Source organism: Mastomys coucha, unplaced genomic scaffold (genome assembly GCF_008632895.1).
Source record: "Mastomys coucha isolate ucsf_1 unplaced genomic scaffold, UCSF_Mcou_1 pScaffold15, whole genome shotgun sequence".
Taxonomy (NCBI): Eukaryota; Metazoa; Chordata; class Mammalia; order Rodentia; family Muridae; genus Mastomys; species Mastomys coucha.
In genome coordinates this window covers 58102972-58127428 of record NW_022196897.1, presented here as the reverse complement: position 1 = coordinate 58127428, position 24457 = coordinate 58102972, and the positions used below count along the sequence as shown (strand labels likewise).

The window sequence follows — 24457 nt, the reverse complement described above, 5'->3', positions numbered from 1 at the left end:
TAAAGGCGTGCGCCACCACCGCCCGGCTAGTATTTTCTTATTCTCAATTAGCCTGTAAAAAAAGTTTACTTTATTTGTGTGTGTGTGTGTGTGTGTGTGTGTACACATTGGATCTACAGGTAATTGAGTGATTGATGTGGGTACTGGGAACCGAGTCTGGTCCCCCTGTGAGCAGTGCAGTGCATGCTGTTAATACCTGAGCCACCATCCCTCCAGCCCCAGTAACATTTTATATTTCATTCCAGGTTGATCTCCTATCAAGAGTTTTTGGCATTTGAATCTGTTCTATGTGCTCCAGATTCCATGTTCATAGTGGCTTTCCAACTGTTTGACAAGAGTGGAAATGGAGAGGTGACATTTGGTAAGGGGAAACAAAAAAGATTATAAGTAATAAGTAAAGTTCCCAGTGCTGATCCAGTCCTTCACTCCCAGATACAATTACTGAGTATTACATTGTTTGTTTAGGGCCTACTCAGTGAGCAAAGTAGGAATTTCTAAAAGCGGTCTATCCAAGTAAAAGTGGTGTCACGTTCTTCAGCGAGTTAGGGGAGTAGATTTATGAGTGATGTTGCTCCAGCTCATTCAAACACTCACACTTGGACTTGCTAAGAGTGGAGTGAGCGCTTTTCACTGTGGCCCATGTGAAGCAAAAGTACGAGCAGCACACATGCTTGCCCTCTCATTCTTAAAGGGCTTTGTTTTACTTTAGCTTTGAGTAGGGAGTTTGGAGCTTCTCCATGGCATCTTGCGGATATTGCTACCCTGCCACTTTCTATCCACAGAGAGGCTCGGGGATGATGGAGTTTCCCCAATGTCCCCTCCACTTTAGAGCCTTGGTTTAAGGAAACAAAACCTAGAGAGCAGAATTGTCTCCTGAGGTAGATGCAGAAATTGATTTAAATTCTTCCATAGGAACATTGTCTCCCATGTAAACAAACGAGAATTTTTCTTTTCTTTCTTTCCTTTTTTCCTTCAGCTATCATTCATCTTTAAAGATGATCATTTGTAGAAATTAGTTTATCATAATATAAGTACTGGTTAATCTTTTCTTCAGCAGCTTTTCAATAAAAACCAATGTAGTGTTTTCAAAGATTTAGAGCCCCTTTTCTGCCTGTTCATTTTATTTTAATATTTGAAAGCATTTTTATTAAGGATAAAAACAAATAATATAAAATTTTCCATCTTTGTAATTTTCAAGTGTTCAGTTCTACCGAATTTGGGAGGTTTACTTTTCCAGAACTTGCCATCCTTCATGAGTAAAATTGACCCCCTTTTATGGTGTGAATTGCCACAAATATCTGTGAAGAAAACCTTGAAATTCAGGCTTTCCCTAAATCACAGCACTGTTTATCCCCTCTGATGTGTTAAGTAGAAGTGTCATTTATTTACACATAAAAGGCATGGTGGCTCACAGTACTTGGGAGGCAGAGGCAGGTCGATCTCTGTGAGTTTGAGGCCAGCCTGGTCTAGTTCTAGGGCAGCTAGGGCTACATAGAGAAACCTTGTCCTAAAAAAACCAAAAACCAAAAACAAAAAATAGAAAACAAACCCCAAAACTGTAAAGGAAGCAACGTCACCATAATTGCCAGAACTGATCAAGTATGGGTCTGTCAGAAGGACCAGCTGTATCTTGCCTGTGATTTGGTGGGCACATTGTCTACTTTGGCATTCCCCCCCTCTTATTGGCTCAACCTTCCTCTGTGAAGAACATTTTCCCCTCAAGATACTTTGCAGAGGTGTTCGTGCTTCGCATATTGCTGGGCATCCTCCCTGCTTTGCAGCAAGCTCTGGCCATTTTGCTTCCTGAAGAACATTGACTTTCTGCACAAACACCCAGAGCTATAGAGAAAGCGCAGGGTCTCTAACACCTAGTTATCCAGCATCAGCTCCAAGTGAGTGACGGTGCTGAACGTTCTTCTTGCAGTAGGGAGCACACATGCGCACACAGCTCTCTTCCAGCACAGTGACTTTTGGGGAACTGGACAGGAGAATTTGAGGTAATGACGGTATCCCTGTGCTTATATCATGTGCACATCAAGAATTAGGTTTCTCAGCCAAGTGGTGGCGGCATATGCCTTTAACCCCAATATTGGGGAAGCAGAGGCACGTGGATCTCTGTGAACTCAAGGTCTGCCTGGTCTTCAGTTTCAGCACTGGATAGCCAAGGCTACACAGAGAAATCCTATCTCAAAAAGCAAAAAACAAAGAATTAGGTTTCTCAAAATCAAATCCTAATTTATTTTGTCACCCGCCTTGGCATTGTGCCCCACCCCCCATTTGGTTGCTTTCCCTGATTTGTGTATGTGTCTTTTAAACTGTCACCGAAGATACTTCTTCATTCAACAGACCATCAACAGATTCCTGTCACTATTGATTAGGAGATTAAAATGAACACAGGAAGCAGCTGAGTGGCTGGCACACACCTTAACTTTATGAAGATAAAAGCTCATGGATATTACAGCCTAACCTTATTATTTTATGGCTCTTTTGTTTTTCCCTTAGATTATTATTTATGAACTAGGATTTTAAGAAATACAATCAGAATGAAAAATAGTTTGAGTTTTTAATAATACCTACCATAATCTGAAGGACATATGAACCCCCTGCCTCAGAGACTTGCTTTCTTTTTTCTGTCCATTATGTGTAGATAAGATTATCATGGAATAACTAGAAGTCCCAGGGTCTTTGCTCTATGAGTTCTGGTTTCCCCCTCCCACCTGCATTTCTCCTTTTTCTCTCCCTTGATCTCATTTTTGTAAGGACTTTGGTCATTTCCTCTTCCTGTCCTCTATCCCTAGTCTTGAGGGTCCACTTTTAGATAATATTTCTCTTTCTTTTTCTTTTTCTTTTTTTTCTTTTTTATCTTTTATGATTCTGGGAGTTGAACCCAGGGCCTCATGAATTCTAGGTAAGCTTTCTACCACTGAGATCAAGCCCCGCCTTAGGCCAGCTTTCTCAACCAATCTGAAAGCAGTGATAATAAAGAAGAGAGTATCTGACTTATGTCTTTGAGAGAACAAGCATCAAAATTGTTATGTTCAGCAAATGCCATGTAATAAGATTATTCCAAGACTCCAGCTTCTCTCTGTAAAGAAATCATCAACTTGAAGTATATTTTTTTATAGGATTTGTGGGTCTGTAATAAAATGAATCGTTCTTATATATTTATATAAACATGTTTAGGGAAAAGAAATTTGATATTCACTTTAACTAGAGTTAAATCCTTTGCACCCAACGTCCTTGCATTTCTTAGTTGGAGCTATTTAAGGTACAGTTTTCTCTTGTGCACATGAGGAAATGTGAGGAGCCATACTGGATGCAAACTGCAACAGAATGGAGACCCAGTCGCGTTGCCGTTGCTGTGGTCTTTCGACTCTGACAACAGTGTTGGTGTTATCTGTGCATTTGTTCATTCGTTCTCATCCTCCTTTTGTTTTAGATGCGCTTTTTATGCACACCAAGCTGTATATTTAAGCTGTAGCATCATCGCAGCTATTTATATCCGTAACAGCATCAAAGCTTTAGTTGAGTGCCAGACAAGGTGTTTTTGTGGCTGTTGTCAGACAGGCCTCCATTCTGCACGGAGGACTCACATCAAGGCCTTGTAACATTTCAGAACGAAAGCTCAGGAAAGGATTCTGGAGTTCTGTTTTTGTTTGTTTCTTTCTTTCTTCCTTGTCTTCTTTTAAATAAATAAAGCTTTAGTTAATATTTTTCTCTTTGATAATCTTTAATAAACTTTTAATGCATGCTGTGGGTAATTACTTAATGGCTTGTATCTCTGTTACTGCCAGATGGCCTGAGCCTTGTGGAGCCCGTTGCATGTGCTGGATACAGTGTCCATGTGCCCTGTCTCACTGTTACCACTAGTGTGCTGGTATCCTGCTGGGTAGAATTAGGTAGCCATAACCTGATCCCTGTCAAGTGGTAATACTGCATCATGCTGTTATCTGCTGCCTTGGGTTTATCTTAAAAACTCTCAAGAAGGTATTTATTGCTCTAACAGAGATTGGATTCTAAAATGAATGAACATAATGAGAAGAAACTCTTACTTGGTTACTAATAACACGTATAAAACATATTATCTGCTCTAGAATTTCTATTAAACACTTGTGCACATTGAACTCCAATGGATTTTTTTAAAAAGATTTATTTATTTTATGTATATGAGTACACTATTGCTTTCCTCAGACATACCAGAAGAAGGCATCAGATTCCATTACAGATGGTTGTGAGCCACCATGTAGTTGCTGGGAATTGAACTCAGGACCTCCGGAAGAGCAGTCGGTGCTTTTAACTGCTGAGCCATCTCTCCAGCCCTCTCCAATGGATTTGTTAGGACTGAAAACTCGTCACACTGAACTTTCCCAAGGACACACCCATACTGCACAAACGTTTTAAATCAGGGATGCCTTTTAACATAGTACTGCGTTGTCCAGGATGTCCAGGGTACAGCAAGTAAAAAACTGTATTCCACACATGCCTTTAAAGTGGACTCTCCTCTAGGGGGAAGCCATAACAACAGTTATTACTCTAAGTGTCAGGACACGGTACTGTAACCGCCAAGAACCCTGCACGTGCCCTTTCTCTGTGGAGAATAACTATAGCCGTGGATAGTGTGAGAATCTAGTGGCCATAGACTATGATGATTTGGTGTGCAATAGAGGCACATGGGTATTTGATTAAATCAGGAAGAAAATGTAAGATTCTTTGTATTGCTCTGAGACATCAAAAAGGACCATTTTGAATTAAATACACAAGGCTACTAAAGAGTTTGACATTAAAGGAGAATATTGCCTGGGTTTTATGCCACTTGATGGTAGACTGTTAGGGCTTCTGTGATGTTCTTTAACTGTGAACTCCTTGTTCCTGAGAAATGAACCTTTATGTATATTTGGCAGCAGGACTCTTCTATTTGACTGATCACACAGTAATCCCTTCTGGAGGTAGGTAAAGGGTTAACAAACACCTTCCCCCTCAGAGTGCTTGGGGAGTTCACCTAGGACACTAATTCCTTCCTGGAGGTAGAGGGGGAAGTAGAGGCAGAAGCTGAGGGAGTCTGCATGCTGAGGCTGGTCGGGACTTCCTCCACCACTTCCTGGTGTTGATCTTTTCTGTTGTTATGTTATTGCTGTTTGTTTTCCTTTCTGGGTTCCTAGCTGTTCCTCCTCTTTCCTCCCAATTTCTCCTTCACTGAAAAGCACATCCACACGTCTCCCTGTCGTGTCTGTTCAGTTGTACACAAGGATAGTCACCACTTACCACAGGTATCCAAAGGGCCACTCTTGACTTCACCCTAAGAACTGTGCAGGTGAAACCAAGCTGTTTGGGGAAAAAAAAAAATATTTCCCTTGGCAATAAAGAATGCTCGGTCTCAAGCCTTTAAGTTGGAAGCAGTGGCTCCGGCTGGAATCCTTGAAGTCAGATGTCAAGCTGGGCTGATGGTAGGCGGGCTGTGTCATGGGGCTGATGGCTTGTATACCTACAGGAGGAGTTCTCTGGCCACAGCGTTGGTACAGCAGCTCCTTCCAGGCTCATTCATGGAGCGGGCATGGTGGCAGGCTTGGAGAAGAGTGCCAGCCCCGGTCAGAGGTAATCTTGTACTGCAGAAAGGTGCTGAAGACCCTGCAGGAAACGCCCATAAGAACCAGGGGAGGGATGAGGGGGGGATGAGATGGGGAGACACTGTGGGGGTTGCCGGGGAAACGGAAACCTCTGTTAAGGCATATTTACATAATATGCTTCAATGTGTATTTCACCTAGTCCAGTCTTCATAAGTGACTGATACAGCTCAACTGACTAATAGACCTTTTTGGGAACATTTTTACGTGATCACATTCTCACCTTTTACCTGCTCTCCAGACAAATCATGCGCTCTCCCTTTGAGCAAAGAGAACATAATGACAAGCTACTTTTGTTATCTGGCCCCAATTCCCTCTTCAAAGGAATTAGAAAGCTTCTTTTTCCTGAGCCCATGTTCTCTGCAGGAAGTGAAAAGGTGGTCTATTGTTTTTCTCTGTCAGAAACATGAATGGACTTCCTGTTTCTCTCAGCAGCGCCAACCAACCTAGTATAGCCTCCTGGATCATGATCTTGCTGCCAAGATGTGATAGTCACGCCAGGCCAGAACTGTGGTCACAGAAATAGTGCTCGTAAGGAGTGCTATTTAGGGCTAAAGATCCTTGTTTGCCACTGGAAGATGGGATTCTCTTTGGGTGGGAAACTTGTTATGCAGAGAGATGGATCAGGTATGCTCAGGGTTCATGGTGGTCTCCCCTCTCAGGTCATGCAAGACCTGGTGACCCAGGAAGATATAAGCGCAGCAGCTGATGGAGCTATGGCCTCGTGCAGGAATCTGATTCTTAGTTCTAGGACTTTTACATAGTTTTGTTTTGTAAACTGTCACATCCCAGTGACAGAACAGTGGCTACTACAAATTAAGTCTCCAGTAGTTCACTAAGTCATTTCTGTGACATTCCTGATGAACCAGCTTCAGGTGACAGTAATAGAATAGGGACAGATTGGACATGACAGCTCAAGAGGTGCCGGATAGGCTCACAGTTTTATTAGCCCTAGTCATCTCAGTTGAGCCTGGGGTGTTACAAAAAAGGACTGAAAGTATCATGGAGTAGTTAATAAATTGTGAATGACGTCACCACTAAGCCACACACAGCTGTCAGGGGACCATATGGGGAGAAGTAGAAAATGTCCAAGTACAACTCGTGGAAGATGCCACTTCTGTATTTGAGAGCCTGCTATGACTAATTTAGATCACTATCTTAATTGCTTGAACAGTGCTCTAAGTTCTGAGACTGCTAGGAAGTTAGTAAGAAAGAGTTTCCCATTTAAGTTTTTATTATAGGGCTGGGGTTCAGCTCTGTGGTCGAGTGCTTGCTTAGGGGGGTGGCTTGGGATAGGGTTGATTGCTAGCCCACTTTAACAAGGAGTTTTTAACTGTAAAGATTGTTTTCAAATATGCTTTATAAGTTTAGCTTGTGAGTCTCGTATGGTAGCTCATGCCTATAATCCCAGCCTTCAGAGGGCTGAAGCAGGAGGATTGTCAAGAGTTCAAGACCATGCTGGGTGACAGGATAAGGCCCTATTTCAAATAGCAAAACCAAGCCAAGCAAAATATGCCAGGCCCCATAGTGTCAGCCTACAATCCCAGCTACTTGGCAGCTAAGACAGGAGGATTGTAAATTCAAAGCCCTCTTGGGCTTCAGAGTAAGTTCAGGCCCAGCCTAGGCAACCAGACCCTATCTCAAAAAAAAAAAAAAAAAAAAGGAATGTGGGGGGACAGGGGCTACAGAGCTGCAGTGGGAAGCTTATCTAGCATACTCAAGGCCTTGGGTTCAATACCCAACATCACAAATAAATACACAGAGAAATAAATAAAGACAATTTAGTTAGTAAATAGCCTTTTGGTGATGTCAGAAAAAAAATTGAAGCCATTAAATTTTGTTTGTTTGTTTGAAGGCTTCTGAGTCTTTGACTTTGAAGCTGTTTTGCATTTAAGATTCTGATATTTTCAAACCACATAAAAGGGATCCAGTTTTATCTGCTGTTACAGAAAATGATGCAGAGAGCTTTCCTTTCCTTTTGTTCTAGAGGTAGCATTGTGCTAAGTAGACTCAGACCTGCTATGCCGCAGTATGTACATTTCATACTAAATAATTAAACGTTCTGAGTTACAACTGTTAAGCTAAAAGTTACTATGAAATAACTTCTTCTCTTTGGCCACTGTAGTTTTATTTCATATTTTTTTAAAGATTTATTTATTATTATAAATGAGTATACTGTAGCTGTCTTCAGACCACCAGAAAGGGCGTCAGATTTCATTACGGGTGGTTGTGAGCCACCATGTCATTGCCAGGATTTGAACTTAGGACCTTCAGAAGAGCAGTCGGTGCTCTTACCCACTGAGCCATCTCACCAGCCCCCCATATTCTTATTCTGCATTCCATTGCACTTTTTAATCTTTTAATTTAAGCACCTTTTTTTTAGATTTGTTTTGTTTTGTTTTTGAGATACGGTCTCACCTTGTAGCTCTGGCTAGCTTGGCATTTCTTCTGTAAACCGGGCTGACCACCAGTTCGCAGAGATCCTCCTGCCTCTGTCACCCAAATGCTGGGATTGAAGGCCAGCATTACCATGTTTGGTTGGTTTGACTTCTAAAATAAGTAAAGTTAGGTTATTTTGAGAACAGAGTGATTAATTATATTAGATGGATCCTAAAATATTTATATTAGCAATCAATATTTTAAACATTTTACAATGCTTACTGTTTTAAGTAATTTATAAGCTTTAATATATTTACAACCTGCAATTTTATTTACATCCCCCCTTCATCCCTCTTAGATGATACTGGGGACTGGATCCATTGATCCCATGCATGATAGGCAAGCATTCTACACAAGCTACATCCCCAGGCCCTAGCTTCAAGGATGATCTTTTGTCTTGATTTGAACCAGAATATCATGAATCCATACTGAAAGCTTTTCAGAATAAATCCCCCATGCAGTGTTTAGCTTATGCTTACTTAAGGTGAACACACTTGATGTGGGTTGAAAACTCTGAGGTCTCGTTGCTACTTAGCTAAGAAATGCTGTATCCATTGAAAGAGAAGATGAGAATCCCGTCTCCCCAGTGACATCCAATGCCTCCTTCTGACTTTGCTGCATCCTGTGAGCCAGAGCTGTTACCCTGAGTCCTGTTAGGAGCAGTTCTGCCCAAATGCATAATTTTTATTAAGAAAAGAGGTACATAAAACAAAGAGAATCCATTATTCCATCACCCATCGCCAGTTATGAAACTGGCATTGCATTCAAAGACTGTCAAAATCAGAGAAAACAACATAGTTAGAGGCAATTGTAAAGCATCAAACCTATGTGTACTAATTCACTAGGATAATTGATAGCTATTGATGGTAAAACTCATTCACTAATAAAATTGGATTAAATTGGAAAATAATTTTGTTAAGACATTACTAAAAAGGCTTCCTGCTTTCTTAACTTTGCTAGTGATTTTTTTGGGGGGCATGAGCTTCTAAATTAGTCTACCCAGTCTATGCTTGTTAAAGTACCAGTCATTTGTGAACCAATTTTTATAATAAATGTGGAACTGTAAGAAAGTGAATGATCTCGCTGGTGCATGAAGACAAGCAGTGGAGTTCTGGTTGTATCTTACAGCGCTACTGGTACCTAATGAGAAGTTAGCATGCCGTGGATGGTTCTTCATTGACAAGCGGATCACTAATTTCACTTATCTTAAAATATTTTAATAGTTCAGACTAATAATCATGGGTTTTCGGGGGATTTCAAGGCTTTGTGGCAAGACCCTATTTTTGACACTATCAGCTTTTAATAAGGTGCTTTACTGCTGAGCTAATGACGCACTGTTGGTAGTATTTCTTATAGCTATCTTCAATAGTCATATTCAGGCTAGTGTGAATGTAATAATCATGCCTCAATCAAACCATACTTAGTATGACAAATATTGCATTATACTGTAATTTAGGTATTCACGCTTCTGATAAAAGGCTTAATTCGACTCCTTGAGGAACCAGGGAAACACTATTGATTTTGTGCTGGAATGTAAAGTAGCAGCTATTTATATTGCAAGATAGAAATCGCTTCCTAATTAAAATTAAATCAAGAGAAATTAAGAATCTCATGGCCTTATATGTAGCAGTATACAATCTTAAGTGAAAAATTATACTTTGTATCAGTTGTGCTCCTGCATGGGTTTCCGGGCACAAAGAGATTTGCAGTTCCTCTTGGTAGAAGCAGCCGGTCTTGACTTTTTAAACGTTTCTTAATTCTTCTCTGTAGGAGCATTGCAGTGGATGGAAAATTCATTGATCAGTAGGACTGATTCATTTTTCTTTTCCCTTTTAAGAAAATGTCAAGGAGATTTTCGGACAGACTATTATCCATCATCACATCCCTTTTAACTGGGACTGCGAGTTCATCCGGCTGCACTTTGGGCACAACCGCAAGAAGCACCTGAACTATGTGGAATTCACTCAGTTCCTTCAGGTAGGCATCCTTCTGGGCACTCACGTTGTCTAGCACAGAGATGGAGGAAGTCCCCATCTCACCCCCATTCTTTTTTGGTTTTTCGAGACAGGGTTCTCTGTGTAGTCCTGGCTGTCCTGGAACTCACTCTGTAGACCAGGCTGGCCTCGAACTCAGAAATCACCTGCCTCTGCCTCCCAAGTGCTGGGATTAAAGGCGTGCACCACCACTGCCCAGCTTTCTCACCCCCATTCTTTATTTCCCTCTCACTGAAGCAAGCTCTTTAAACTCATGCAACCATTTTCTTTCGGCCTGTACTTGCATTCATGTAAGTAGTCAACTTATATTATCCCCTCTTAATTTTTCTGCTTTCAGAAAAATGCTGGGTTGAGTTCTAACTTTGTGAGGTTCAGAGTTCTTTTGCCTCTCACGGCCAAGTACAGGCTCAGATATTTTCCACCTTCAACTGTTCTATAATTACCAGTCTATGTTACCAGTCTACTTAGATCAGTAGTCATAGGAGTGACTATAATTTTATAAATATAGCCTTCCATACCTATGGGCTTTGTATCTGTGGAGCCAAGAAACTACAGATAGAAAATATTTGGGGAAAAGTTCCATCAACATGGAACATGTACAAATTTTTTGTCTTGTTATTATTCCTTGAACAATAAAGTGTAATTACATTTACATTGTGTCCACACTGTATTAGTGGGGTTTTGTTTTGCTTTCTTTTCCTTTTCTGAGGTATAGTTTCTCTGTGTAGCCCTGGCTGTCCTGAAACTCACTCTGTAGACCAGGCTGGCCTCAAACTCAGAGATATACCTGCCTCTGCTTCCCAAGTGCTGGGATTAAAGGTGTATGTCACTACCTCCCAGCAACATTAAGTTTTATAAGTAGTGTAGAGATTTCAAATATATAAGAGGGGCCGGTGAGATGGATCAGTGAGTAAAGGCAATGCCATGAAACCTGATAACCTGAGTTTGATATTTTAAAGTCATGTAGTGAAAGGTGAGAACTGAGTCTTGCAAACTGTCCTCTGACCACCCATGTGTACCATGGTGCACACATACACACACACACACACACACATGCATATACACATGCATACAGAAGCGGGGGAAATACACTAAATAATAAATGGAAAAATGTAGGATGTACACAGACTATGTGGAAGAGATGATTTAAAGTGTATGGGGGAGCATGAGTAGGGTCTCTGTAAACAGTGGCCTGAGGGACACCTCTAATTGATGACTAGAATTATTGATTTATTGAGGATCTCTAGGGTTTGCTTACTTTTCTACTTAGTAATGTTAACTCTTCCAGTTGTTGCTGTTATTATTAAAGTCTCCTTTGTGCATTTAAAGGCCAATAGGTTATCTTATTATTAAGTTCATATCAGTGGCACTCTCCATGACTCTCCCATGTAAGCAAAAATTGAGGGCCAGATGTATGGCTCTGTGCCTGGCATGCATGTTATCCTAGTGTAACAGAGGCTAAAACAATAGGGGAGAGGGAGGATACGTTTTCATATAAAATATAAAGCTAATCCTTTAGAAGTAGGCAGTTTGCCAGGCAGTGGCAGGCAGATTTCTGAGTTTGAGGCCAGCCTGGTCTACAGGCCATTCTCACTGCAGATTTCTCTTACATTCTTGGGAGTTTTAGGACTCGCCACCCCACCCCCACCACCCCTCTCCTTACCAATGGCTGGTTTCTTGACTGGTTCCTATTAGAGTATTACACTATTTCCCCCACCTCTTCCCTAATAGTAAAGATGGGACTTTCAGTCCCATTTCCTGCAGAGTATGTTTGCTACAAATTTCATTTTTTTCTCCCTTCCATTTCCTCTTTCTGTTTGCTTTCTTATTTATTTATTTATTTATTTATTTATTTGTTTACTTTGGTTTTTCAAAACAGGGTTTCTCTGTATAGCCCTGGCTGTCCTGGAACTCACTCTGTAGATCTGGCCTCGAACTCAGAAATCCGCCTGCTTCTGCCTCCCAAGTGCTGGGATTAAAGGCGTGCGCCACCACCGCCCGGCTCTGTTTGCTTTTTTAAAAAGGTTTATTTCTTACGTATATGTACCTGTGTATGTTCATGTGTACCATATGTATATAGATGTCTTTGGAGGGCCAGAAAAGAACAGTGAATCCCCTCCCGGAACTGGAGTTACAAGTTGTGTAAGCCACCCAGTGTGGCTGCTGGTAGCTGAAGATGGGTCCCCTGCTAGAGCAGTAAGCACTCTGAACTCATGAGTTGGCTCTCCAGCCTCTTTCTTTTTTTGTTGCCTTAGTCCTTTAAGGGCTCTCACACACACAGCTTCCAATTTTTCTTCTTATCTGGGTCTCTGTTTTTCAGAATAGAGGTATTTGTTGGGTCTGATGGTCCTTTGTTCATATTTAAGATTAGGACTTACTGAACACTATGGGCTTTTGATAGTCAATTTAGGTACCTTTCTATTGCTGTGACAAAATACCATGACTAAGCCACATATAGAAAAAAGCATTTAATTTGGCTTATGGCTTCAGAGGGTTAGAATCCATGGTGGCAGAACATATGGTAGCAGGAACAGCTGAGAGCTCGCATCTTGATTCATAAGCAGGACACAGAGATAACTCAATATGGCATTTTGAAAACTCAAAGCCCTCTCCCAGTGGCATACTTCCTCCATCAAGGCCACACCCCCTAAGTCTCCCCACATAGCTACCAACTGGAGTCCAAATAAACATAAGCCTATGGGGGCCATTCTTTTTTACACTACCAGTACAGGATTTATTAACTTGGGTCCTGGCAGTAAAATGCTGTAGTAAGGCCATTTCGTTGGAACCTAGGGACACCTCTGTGTTAAGGCCTTTGGGCTAGTAAATGAGATCACCTGCTCTATTTAAGAAATGGTTACCTGGGCTGAGGAGATGGCTCAGCATGTACAGCGCTTACTGCACACGGATGAGAATCAGTTCAGTCCCTAACACTCACACCAAAAGAGGTGGGCATGCTTACATGATGGGATATCTATAACCCCAGGGCTGTGTGGGGCAGAGACAGGAGGACCAATGTGCTTGATGGCTGCTGTCCTGGCTTTGTAAGAGAGTTTGTCTGAAGGGAATAAAGGAATAAATAAGGTGAAGAGTAATGGAGCCAGATGCCTGGTGTCCTCGTGTGGCTTCTGTGTTCCCATTCATGCATACTCTTACACACCACACACACAAACACACACACACACACAGACATACACAACACCACACACACACTACACATAACACACATAATACCACACACATACCCCACACACAATACCACATACACACTACATATAACACACACAGACACACACATACCACACAATACCACACACACATACCACACACACACACATAATACCACACAAATACACACACACAACACCACACACCACAATACTACACACACACATACCACATACACACCACACATACTTACCACACTCGCGCGCACACACACACACACACACACACACACACACACACACACGAAGCAATTACCTGTCTACCCATCAGCTATTAGCCTAGCCTCTCTCTGTCTTTACCAACTCTGGCAGAAAACTTAAAGGTTACTTGTCTGTCTGGGGAGTTTAACAGAGGCACGCTGAGGCTGATGGAAGTTGGTGCAGAACACAACCCTGAAAGAGGGAAATAAACTTAAATCCATGTCCCTAGCAACTCTCCATAGCCCCAGCTCTATTCCCTACCCAGCAACCAGACTATAAAAGAAATCCAAGTCTCTTGTTCAGTCAAGGCTGGCTTTGAACTTCTAATCCTTCAACCCCAACCCCTGGAATTAAATGTGTGTGCTTATAGATTTTGAATTTCCAATGGGATCCCAGCCTTTATTTGATTTTCTTATCAGATACACCTTGAGGGCTCATACCACCTTTGTGGAGCCATCTGGAGTTCTCGACCCACTGAAAGATTTAGAAGGTTTGATAGACTTGTCTTTAGCTCTTCATCCTGCTAAGAATTATTTGAAAATTTACTATAAAATCTCACACACATACAGAAAACCACATAAAACAAATGGATAGCATAATGAATTATAAAACAATTATTTGCTAAATTAATTTTAATGACTTGAATTACTATTGAGATATCAAAAGTCCGTGGGAAATATAATTCAAACCAGATGTGGTGGTTGCATGCCTGTGATTCTAGTACTTGGGAGCTGAATCAGGGATTCAAGGCTAGCTTTGGCTGTACAGAGTTCAAAAACAACCTGGACTACATGAATGAGACTCTGTTTTTTTGGTTTTATTTTTTAATATATACATACATGTATGTAAAAAAATAACTATCTCATTATCTGTCTATATGTCCATCCATCCATTTGTGGGTTGAACCTAGGCCTGTGTATGACATATAAACATTCTACCAGTGAGTCCCCCAGCCCCTTAAAGCACTTTAAATGTGAGGAAAAGGTAAGCCAGTACTTTGGTGGTAGATGCAATGATAATATCCCATCTTACCTTTGGATAAACCTTTACATGTGACTATAGTTTGCAGCTGCATGGAGCATGAACATGGCATGTGAATACACAGCATGTGTTGTGCCAGCTCATCCTTTTAGATTACATCATGGGTGCCCAAGACAGAAATGCTCTGGTTTATACTTTGGTGTCATTCCCCGGGGTACATTTTATTATTTTTATTGATAGCGCTTGCTACAACACTTGGTTTTACAGCAGTTCAAAACCTCGATGAGTTTCTGGACTCTATCACAGCTTACGCCTGACTGTTCCCAAAGTCTAACAGACTGATAATGTCCCTAACTTTCGTTTTAGAATTAGGAAGCATTGCGTTTGGCATTTGGTAGAGTTTCACACTTTGTTCGTTTTAAAAAAAATCATTTTGAAAAAAATGGTGTCTGATGCAGAGAGGAGGAGAGAAACTGACTGGTTTTGATTGCAACATTTAAAATGAAAAACTGAAACTGAATGTAAACTCTTAATCAGGAAGCTCTCATGGACGGCAAGTCTTCAAGCCGGAGAGAGTTGATCACTGTGTTGTAGCAGCTGGAAGCAGGCAGTAAAAGTGCTGTATACTTTGTTTTCAGTCACAGAAATGGTCCAAGTAAATTCAGAAAGTTCTCTTTCTAGGTAACTGACAGTTCTGATCCATTCTCTTTCCCCAAGGACTACCATGTATCTCATGTCAGCCTGGTGAACAAATCAGGTGCTTTATTGTGAATTCAGAGCCGTAGAACAGGTCCTCAGTATGTATGGCACTTAAACGTGGTTTCTCTCTGCTCCCTGCAGGAATTGCAATTGGAACACGCAAGGCAAGCCTTTGCGCTGAAAGACAAGAGCAAAAGCGGCATGATCTCAGGTCTGGATTTCAGTGATGTCATGGTCACCATCCGGTCCCACATGCTCACTCCTTTTGTGGAGGAAAACCTGGTCTCAGTAAGTAAGAGATGGGCTTCCCTTTCCACTTCCTGAACAGTTTAAGAACCACTGGATTCTGGAACACCTTGGCTCTTAACTAGCCAGGCTTCATGTTTGGGTGTTAGAAGGTTAAGCTGTGCGACTCTGTGTGTGTGTGTGTGTGTGTGTAAGGTGAGTGGTCTTTTCTCAGGTTTTAGCTTCATCCACAGCTACCATCTTGCTCTCATATATTTCCATTTACAATGTCCAGTCCTAGGGACATGGGAGTTCATCGACAAGAGTCAGTGATTTCTGTATTTCAGTGCAGTCTTGCTTTCATCTCGGCTTCTGTCACCTCCTGCCCCAAGCTCTGGCAGTCTAGATGCCACTGTCCCTTCCTCTGTGTGCTGGAGGGATGCTCACTGGCCTCTGCACATTTAATAACCATGTTCCTGTCAGAAGACACGGAGGAAATGTGGAGCCACCAGCCTCTGGGGTTGTCGCCCTCCGCCCTTTCACCTTCGAGTTCAGAGCATATGTACCAGACATAGATCTTTTGTTCTGTCAGAGTGCAAATCTCTCTCAGATAATCATGTGGACCCACTGCAAACTCATGCCACCCGCTTCCTCACACAGTGGTGAAACCCTCCTCACCGGCTTTCTTGTCCACACACTGTGTAATGTGTAAGTTTTTGATTACTGCCTGTTTAGAATGGAGGAAAGCCAATGGGTATGTGTGTTGTTTCAGCTGAAGATCATTATCTGTGACTTACACTGGGCTAGAAAGATCAACGTCTGGTCTTTCTCTTCAGTGAATTTGAACATGGAGCATGTCACTCTCCCCTCCACATCTCACCCCTGCCCCTGCCCGCCTCTGCACCTTCACCTCACACCCTAACCAAAGACGAAAGGAGGGATGGAAAAGGAATCGGGGCGGGGGTTGGGAGGGAAGAGAAGGAGGGAAGAAAATCCAGAGAGAAAGACGCATGCAGTGTTGGTGAGGATGGAGGGATCCATTTTGTATTTTCCAACTGGGTTAGATGACTGTTGCTTTGGTTTACCAAAATACCATCATAGTCCTCAGAGCAAAATAGTCAGGCATAGGAGTCTTGCCTTTGGTAGCCAGATTGACATTAATAAAAATAAAATCTATATGGGGAGAGCAGACACTTTTTCCCGTTGCTGTTTACGATGTAGAAGGTGAAACATTTAGATGTCAAAGAGAAACCAGAAAGCCACTGTTTGTAATGGTCTCTTTTGACTGAGGTTCTTACCTTGGTATTTCTATTATCATTTCTTTGAGTAGCGACAATTTGGCATCATCTCTGCCGTATGACGTGGGAATTAGACTTTTGGAAACTGAAAAAAACAGACAGACAAGCAAACAAAAACAACACCAAATCTTTCTCTTTTGAGACTATATCTAAATGATGGGCAGAGCAAGGAGCTACTTTCTCAGCCTCCACAGATGATGAAGGGAGGCCACTTGCCTGTTATCCAGTGTGAGTGGGCCTTGAGGTGTGGTAAACTTAATAGAGAGTGAACCCTCCCCAGATCTTCTAACATTTGGGGAGCTTTGGGGAGTTGTGTTTCACATGATGCAGGATCAGAGAGCTGCACATAGGTATCTTAAGTATAAAAATGGCCTTTTTTTTTTAATTGAGAAAAGTTGATGTAATAAAATGGTCTCAGGGCTGAAAAGATGGCTTAGCTGTTAAGAGCACTGATTGCTCTTCCAGAGGACTTGAGTTCAATTCCCAGCAACAACAGGGTGGCTCACAACCATCCATAACTCCAGTTCCAGGGATCCGACACCTTTCTCAGGTTTTCTCTAGCACCAGACACACCTATGATATACCAAATACATGTGGTTAGAATACCAGTATACATAAAATAAAATAATCAATTTTAAATGGTCTTAAAATTTAAGGTTCCTCAGTGGTATAGTGCATGGTAGAAGAGGCCTTGGATCTACAGTATGGAAAAAATAAAAGTTAGTGCTTGTTTTTTGTGTATGTGCTTAGGAAAAAAATAAGCAAGTTTAGAGAATAGTCTTTATTACACATTGATGTTTTTCCAGGAGCAGCAGGCATTGAATAGTTGAGGGTCTTGAAGAATCCTGTTTAAATAGCCAGGTTTTGATCTGCAATAATTATATTTGTTGTTTCTGACCTTAGTGATGGGTGAACCATGAACTCCAACTTCCAGATGTTATGTTCTTCCTTAAAACCTAAATTGCATAGCCTTCCCTAAGGGTACAAAGTACACTGTGTTTTACTCAGATAGCCTCCTTGTATTTAAGGGCTGGTAGCTAATTGTTTTAATGACAGAGACTCCTTCGGGTCCACTTTGAGAAAAAATAAATAAATGCAGAGTCCAAACCACATTTCTTTCTTTTGAGTTTTAAAATTTTTGTGTTGTTATTTCCTAGGCTGCCGGAGGGAGTACCTCACACCAAGTTAGCTTCTCCTACTTCAACGCATTTAACTCCTTACTCAACAATATGGAGCTTGTTCGTAAGATCTATAGCACTTTAGCAGGCACGAGGAAAGATATTGAAGTCACCAAGGGTAAGATTTAAAAATCGATTGGAATCTGTGGTTTTCATCAGACAGATAGACCAATGTTGGTTTTTCATCAGATAGATGTGAGGCCAGTCTAAGAACGCCACAGAACAAGGGGATTAGGAAAGTCAGTTGTCCTTTGCGTGTGCGTGTTTGACGCATGTGCATTCTTCACGTGGGTCTAGAAGCCCAGGTGCAGTGTTTAAAGAGATACTGAGGTCAGGGATGCAAAAGTGCTTTTGACAGTTTTGAAAAGAGCCTTGGCCCAATCTGTCAAACAGGTCTGTGGCAGTGTGGCAGCAGCTTGTTTGTACTGAAAGTTGCCGAGTTGTTGTGGAGAGAGGAGCAAGGCCACTGCTTTTGAGTGGTGGCAGGAGACCTCAGAGCAGCCTCCTTTAGCTTGGAACTCTGGAGACCAGAGGAGAGGGAATGAGCAAGAGAAGCAAGAACTAGAAAGGGACTGTTCTTTAGAAATTCTGCAATTTCATCCTCTTAACATTTATTTTATCCTCAGCTTTCCAGAATGCAGCTATAGGCTGAACTGGAGCATTTAAATTTAGTTTTACATGTTTAGAATAGTGCTAAAATTCTCTCTCTCTCTCTCTCTCTCTCTCTCTCTCTCTCTCTCTCTTCCTCTTCCCCTCTCCCCCTCTCCCTCCCTCTCCCTCTCCCTCGTTCTCTCTCCCTCCCCCTCTTTCTCTCTGAGTTTATATTAGATTCTTGAAATACTAACCTTTGTTTTTTCTCTATCAGAGGAATTTGCCCAGAGCGCCATACGCTACGGACAGGTTACTCCACTAGAAATTGATATCCTGTACCAGCTTGCGGACCTATATAATGCTTCAGGGTAAGACTTCCAGTGATTCTTTGTGGTGCTTAGTACAAGGTGAATCTTTTGAGGTGTGACATATATCATGTCCTTTATCAACAGCTTTCCAGTGTATAGATTCTTTTTTTTAAAATTAATTTATTTACCTTACACCTCAATATCCACCTCTCTCCTCCCAGTCTCCCCTCTCATAGCCCCTTCCCCTATTTCTCCTTTTCCTCTGAGAAGGGGGAGGCTTCCCTGGGTATCACCCCCACCCTGGCACAGTCTCTGCAGGACTAGGTGCATCCTCTCCCACTGAGGCTAGACAAGGCAGTCCAAGTTAGAGGGATGGGATCCACAGACAGGCAACAGATTTAGGGATGGCCTCCCCCTCCAGTGTTTGGGGAACCTACATGAAGACCAAGGTGCACATCTGCTACGTATGTGCAGGGTGGCTTAGGTCCAGCCCATGCTGGCTCTTTGATTGGTGGTTCAGTCTCTGGGAGCCCCTAAGGGTCCAAGCCTTAGTTGATTCTGTTCATCTTCCTGTAGAGTCCCTGTCCTCTTTAGGTCCCTCAGTCTTTCCCCTAACTCTTCCACAAGACTCCCTGAGCTCCATCTAATGTTTGGCTAGGGGTCTCTGCATTTGTTTCCATTGGCTGGTAGGTAGAGTCTCTCGGAGGACAGTTCTCCTTGGAGCCTGTCTGCAAGAATAGCAGAGTATCATTAATAGTGTCAGGGATTGGTTTTTGCCATGGAGGGTCTCAATTTGGTCAATCGTGGGTTGGCCATTTCCTCTGTCTCTGCTCCATCTTTGTCCCTGAACATCTTGTAGGCAGGATGAAGGTTTTGGTCAAAGGTTTTGTGGGTGGGTTGGTGTCCTTATCCCTCCTGGAAGTCCTGCCTGGCTACAGAAGGTGGGCTCCCCCACTGCTAGGAATCTCAGGTAGAGTCACCCTATAAATTCTCTGCCAACCCCCAGGCCTATGGCACATCCTAGAGATATCACCTCCTCAGATTTCAGTTCTCCAGTGCTCTCCCTACATCCGATCCCTGACCCCTACCCCTATTCCTCCCCATGCCCTCTCCTACCCAGTTCTCTCCTTCCATCCACCTCTGATGACTATTTTATTTTCCCTTCTGAGAAAGATTCAAGCATTCTCCCTTGGGCCCTCCTTGTCATTTAGCTTCTTTTGAGTCTGTAGATTGTAGTATGGCTATCCTGGACTTTATAGCGAATGTCCACTTCTAAGTGAATACATGCCATGCATGTCCTTTGTGGCGGCACACTTTAATTTCAGCGCTCAGGAGGCAGAGGTAATCAAGCTTCTCTGAGTTCAAGGCTAGCCTGCTCTACATAGGAAGTTTCAGGCCAGCCAGGGCTACACAGTGCCTGTGTCCAAAACAAAAACAAAAACAAAAAAGAAAAGAAAGAATTAAACTAAATAAGCTTTGTCTTCAGTGTATAGATTCTTAGCAAGAGAAATGGGAGGAGAGAGAAGATAGAGAGGCCCAGAAAGGCAGAGGAAGGGAGAGAGAGGGAGAGCCGGGGCAGAAGCAAAGAGAGAAAGGGTTGGAGCAAAGAGCCAAGACATGCTTGCAGGGGAGGGGGTGGGAGGAAGAGGGAGGGGTTTCCGTGTGAGAGTAAAGAGGGAGAAGGAACAAAGTGAGAAGCAAAGACTTGGAGAGAGGGAAAAGGTAGACTTAATGCAGGCTTTCCCGATGGTCTGAATTTAACGAGATTTGTAGAAACTTAGTTAAGTTTGTAAATCCATTTAAATAGGCTGAGGTACATGGAAGAACATTGTATCCTTTTTGTATCCCCGTAAAAGGTGGTTTTTCTGAATAGTGTGCACCCAATTTGTGTTAGAGGTTATTACTTTCTTAAGATGTGCCTAATATATCATCACACTTCCCCAGAGACAAGCTCTGATATTTATGCCATTGTTACAAGTTAAAAGCAAAAGTATGTAGAGGGCATTTAACATGCAAATACATGTAAAGATATACAAATGTACAAAGAGCCCTGAAGCAAAAGCGCCCAGTGGACCAGACTAAAGAGGCAAATGGTCTGTTTAAAAACCTGGGTTGTTGTAGTTTCCAGTCACCTATGGTAGTTCTTTAAATAATAATATCGGATATACTAGGCCTGAAGAGATAGATCTGCAGTTCCAGACACTTGCTCCTTTTGCAGAGGACTCCAGTTTGATCACAGCATCCACACTGGGTGGCACATACCTGCTTGGAACTTCAGCTCCAGAGCATCAACACTCTCTGGTGGCTCCAGAGGGCAACTGAACTCACAAGTGCATACCCTCACCTGCGCATACATACAAATATACATAATTAAAAATAATTCTTAAGTAACTGAGGACTGCAGAAGTTGGATATGCATATGTGCCTTCTTGCTGTGTGTGCACTGCTGGACAGATGGTATTTAGTCTTTCAGCTGCCTTGTGCACCAGCAGTGTTGGGTGATTGATACAAACTACCAGGCCATGCCTCAACCATCCAAAATTCACACTTGTAGACAAATGCTTTGAGCCTCCTTCATGTGAATACATGGTTTTTAAAAGTCCTTCTCAAAGCTGCATCTGAAGTGACCTTTTATCTGGCTCACAGAATCGACTTATTTTCAAGTCAATTTTGACGTCCATAGTGGTACATTCACATGATTCAAAGCTCAAGGGCTTTGAAGAAGAGTACTATAAAAAAGAAGGAAAGAAAAAAGAAAGAAAGGAAGGAGAAAGTAAGGTCCTTCCTCCCCTTGGGCCTTCTCTTGAAGGCAGCTAACTGTCTTTCTCCTTGTTTCTAACCTTCCTTGTGGGACACTGGGGACTTCTGCATTATGGAGAGGGAATGTGGACCTTGGCTTTGGTGTGAAGTGCTTGTTCACTATTTAAGCCCATCACTGGAATTCCATTAGATCCATTCCCTCCTCGGGGATTTCTCTGGAGGCTTTTGCTTTTGTTGTAAATAAGATCTGAAGGTTCACTGTTTTTACCACTGAAATGGTCATAAAATGTAAAAAGGCAGTGGCCCCTTTAAATCCTGTCTCTTCAGTGTTTGTGGGAGAAAGGTGTGCTCCACCTGAGGGGTTTGCCATGTCTAACAATTCTCTTTGCCACCTTTCTCCTTTAAGGCGCTTGACTCTGGCAGACATTGAGAGAATAGCTCCACTGGCTGAGGGGGCCTTACCTTACAACCTGGCAGAGCTTCAGAGGCAGGTATGAGCAGTCTGTGACTCTGATCACCTTCAAAAATGCTGAAATGGGGGTTAGGGGTGGGTTGGAGAGATGGCTCAGAGGTTAAGAGCACTGGGTGCTCTTCCAGAGGATCCTGGTTCAATTCTTCACACATGGCAGCTCACAACTGTCTTTAACTCCAGTTCCAGGGGATCCCACACCCTCACACAGATGTACATGTAAACAAAACACCAATGTACATAAAAAATAAGAAATCATCAAAAAAAAAAAAAAAACCAAAAAAGCAAAACGTGATGTGAGGTGAGGAAACAAGCCTAAAGATTTCAGTTGGCATGAATATTAAAGGCCCTAGAGGCCCTACCTCCGAGGTTCTGTTTACCAAATTATCTCCCACACCCTCACAAACTGATGCATTGTGATGGCTAGGGTTTGAGTTTCAATCTTCTAGCTTTTAGGATGAGGAAAGTAAGAGTTAACGCTTGTGGGTGTGACCTCCTTAGCAGACATTGGCCTAATCATCCTTAAAGATAGATTAGTGTTCAGGCTACTCTGTGTGCTTAAGCTGATATTTATAGGACTTTTTTTTTTAAAGTAAGCATTTTGTAATTGAAGCAAACTTTCACTGTGATTGTGCCCAACAGATTACACGATGGAAAAAAAATGTATCTGATTAGTGAAGCAGACAGAAAATCTGTTTTCCTTTAATGTTAAATATAATAAAAATGAGGCCCATGTCTTGTAATGTTAATACAACTCCATTTTGGATTTTTTAAATGTTCTCAGTAGAAAAAGCCAGACCCATGAGATGACCTCCAAGACTGAATGGAACCTTTTTATTTCTTTTCTTTTCTTTTTTTTTTTAATTAGAGGATTTGTAGATACAGTGGTTAATCTGTTGCCCACAATTCCTTACCAATGAGGCTTCATGCTGGGATACCCTCCACCCCACCCTCTTAACACAGGATGGTCACAGACCACATTCTTATGTTACAAGATTCACATCTCTGGTAATCCAAGGACTGTGGTACAAAAGGAACACTTCATAGCTGGGGTCCCTACAGTTTGCTAGAAACATCAGTTACTTTAGAATACTTTAACTATAAAATATATTGAATTTCCATATACTAACTATACTATGTACCTATTACTAATTGTAGTCAGTTGTTACAAAATAAGACATTCTGAGAGCAGGCTATACACATATACCAGCCTGAACTCCCCAGGTGAGGCCCTGTGCCATTAGCTGCAACTGTCCATCCAAACTCAGCTCCCAACTATATTTGTGGCTAAACATACCCACAAGTCACTGGCAACCCAGTTCATACCGGTGCCACCTGCTGTGTGAGCACAAGTCCCTCCAATTCCAGAGTGAAGACTCCTAGCTGCAGACCTGGCCACCCTTTGATTGGTCCCTGAACTTGAGCCTGGAACCATTTTTTTAAAAAAGGTAGCCTTGTTTTAAGTGGAAACCTGGCCTTCTGGCAGAGGATCACAGGGCCTTCTGGGGTCTGAGGTTTTGGGGAGCTGCCCTCTTCCTCCTGATGCCCCATTGGGCTTAGCCTTGAAAGAACTTCTATTTCTCATTGTTCTTTATGAGGTTTTTTGAAGTACTGGGAGATGGGGAAAGAAAGTGGGAAACAGAGGACAGAGGACCAGTGAGGCATAAGGGTCAGCTTGCCAAAGTATGTGTAGATACTTCTTGGTGAGCAGCCATGGTGGGCTTGCTGTCACTCTCCTTTGTCAGTCAGGTTAGTGAGAAACCAAAGTACTCAGCCAGTATGGTGATGAGCACCTGCAACTCAGCCCTCAGGAAGCTGAGGAAGAAAGATTGCCATGAGTTCAAGGCCAGCCTGAGCTACATGGCAGGACTGTGATTCCAAAAAACCAATCATGTTGATTTTGGAAAGGTCTGGTAGGAAATATTTCTTGTGCTTGAGCTCCATAGAACTGCTCTCTGAAATCAATTAGGATTTCCAGTTCCACCTTAATAACAAATAATAACATTTTACTCAGTTGAAGCAAAGGGAAAATCAGAAGAGCTCTTTGGCCACTTCACTCGTGGCCATGCTTTGTTGATGAGTGGAAGATTAGTGGTCTCGAGGCCACTTCACTCGTGGCCATGCTTTGTTGATGAGTGGAAGATTAGTGGTCTCGAGCACGGCAGGTTAGCTTTTTGGTTTCCTCTTGCTCAAAATGTTTTGCTCTCTGTTTCCAAAGTTTCTTTTTTTTCTGTTTTTTTGTTTTTGCTTTTTGAGACAGGATAATCATGTAGTCCAGGCTAGCCTCAAACTCATGATGTAGCTAGGGTTAGCTCTGATTTCCTGATCCTCTACATTCCCCTTCCCAATCACTGGAATTATGAGTTGACTGCCCACTGGGCTTCAGAGTTCATTTCTATTGTAAGTTCTCAGTCCTTAAAAATAGGTGGGTTTATTCAAATTTGATGTTTTTTTTTTTTTTTTTTT

At 42.2% G+C, this 24457-nt stretch overlaps 1 protein-coding gene across 2 annotated transcripts in view; it reads left to right on the top strand.

Annotated features, from left to right (window-relative positions):
* Window positions 1–24457, top strand: part of Slc25a12 (solute carrier family 25 member 12) — a 94078-nt gene that overhangs the window by 37933 nt on the left and 31688 nt on the right. For both annotated transcript variants that reach the window (XM_031370590.1, XM_031370589.1), the window contains exons 4-9: window positions 246–361; window positions 9898–10037; window positions 15304–15450; window positions 17843–17981; window positions 18729–18822; window positions 21929–22013. In XM_031370590.1, the coding sequence (XP_031226450.1) occupies window positions 246–361; window positions 9898–10037; window positions 15304–15450; window positions 17843–17981; window positions 18729–18822; window positions 21929–22013 (721 nt within the window). The remainder of the gene's footprint in view (window positions 1–245; window positions 362–9897; window positions 10038–15303; window positions 15451–17842; window positions 17982–18728; window positions 18823–21928; window positions 22014–24457) is intronic.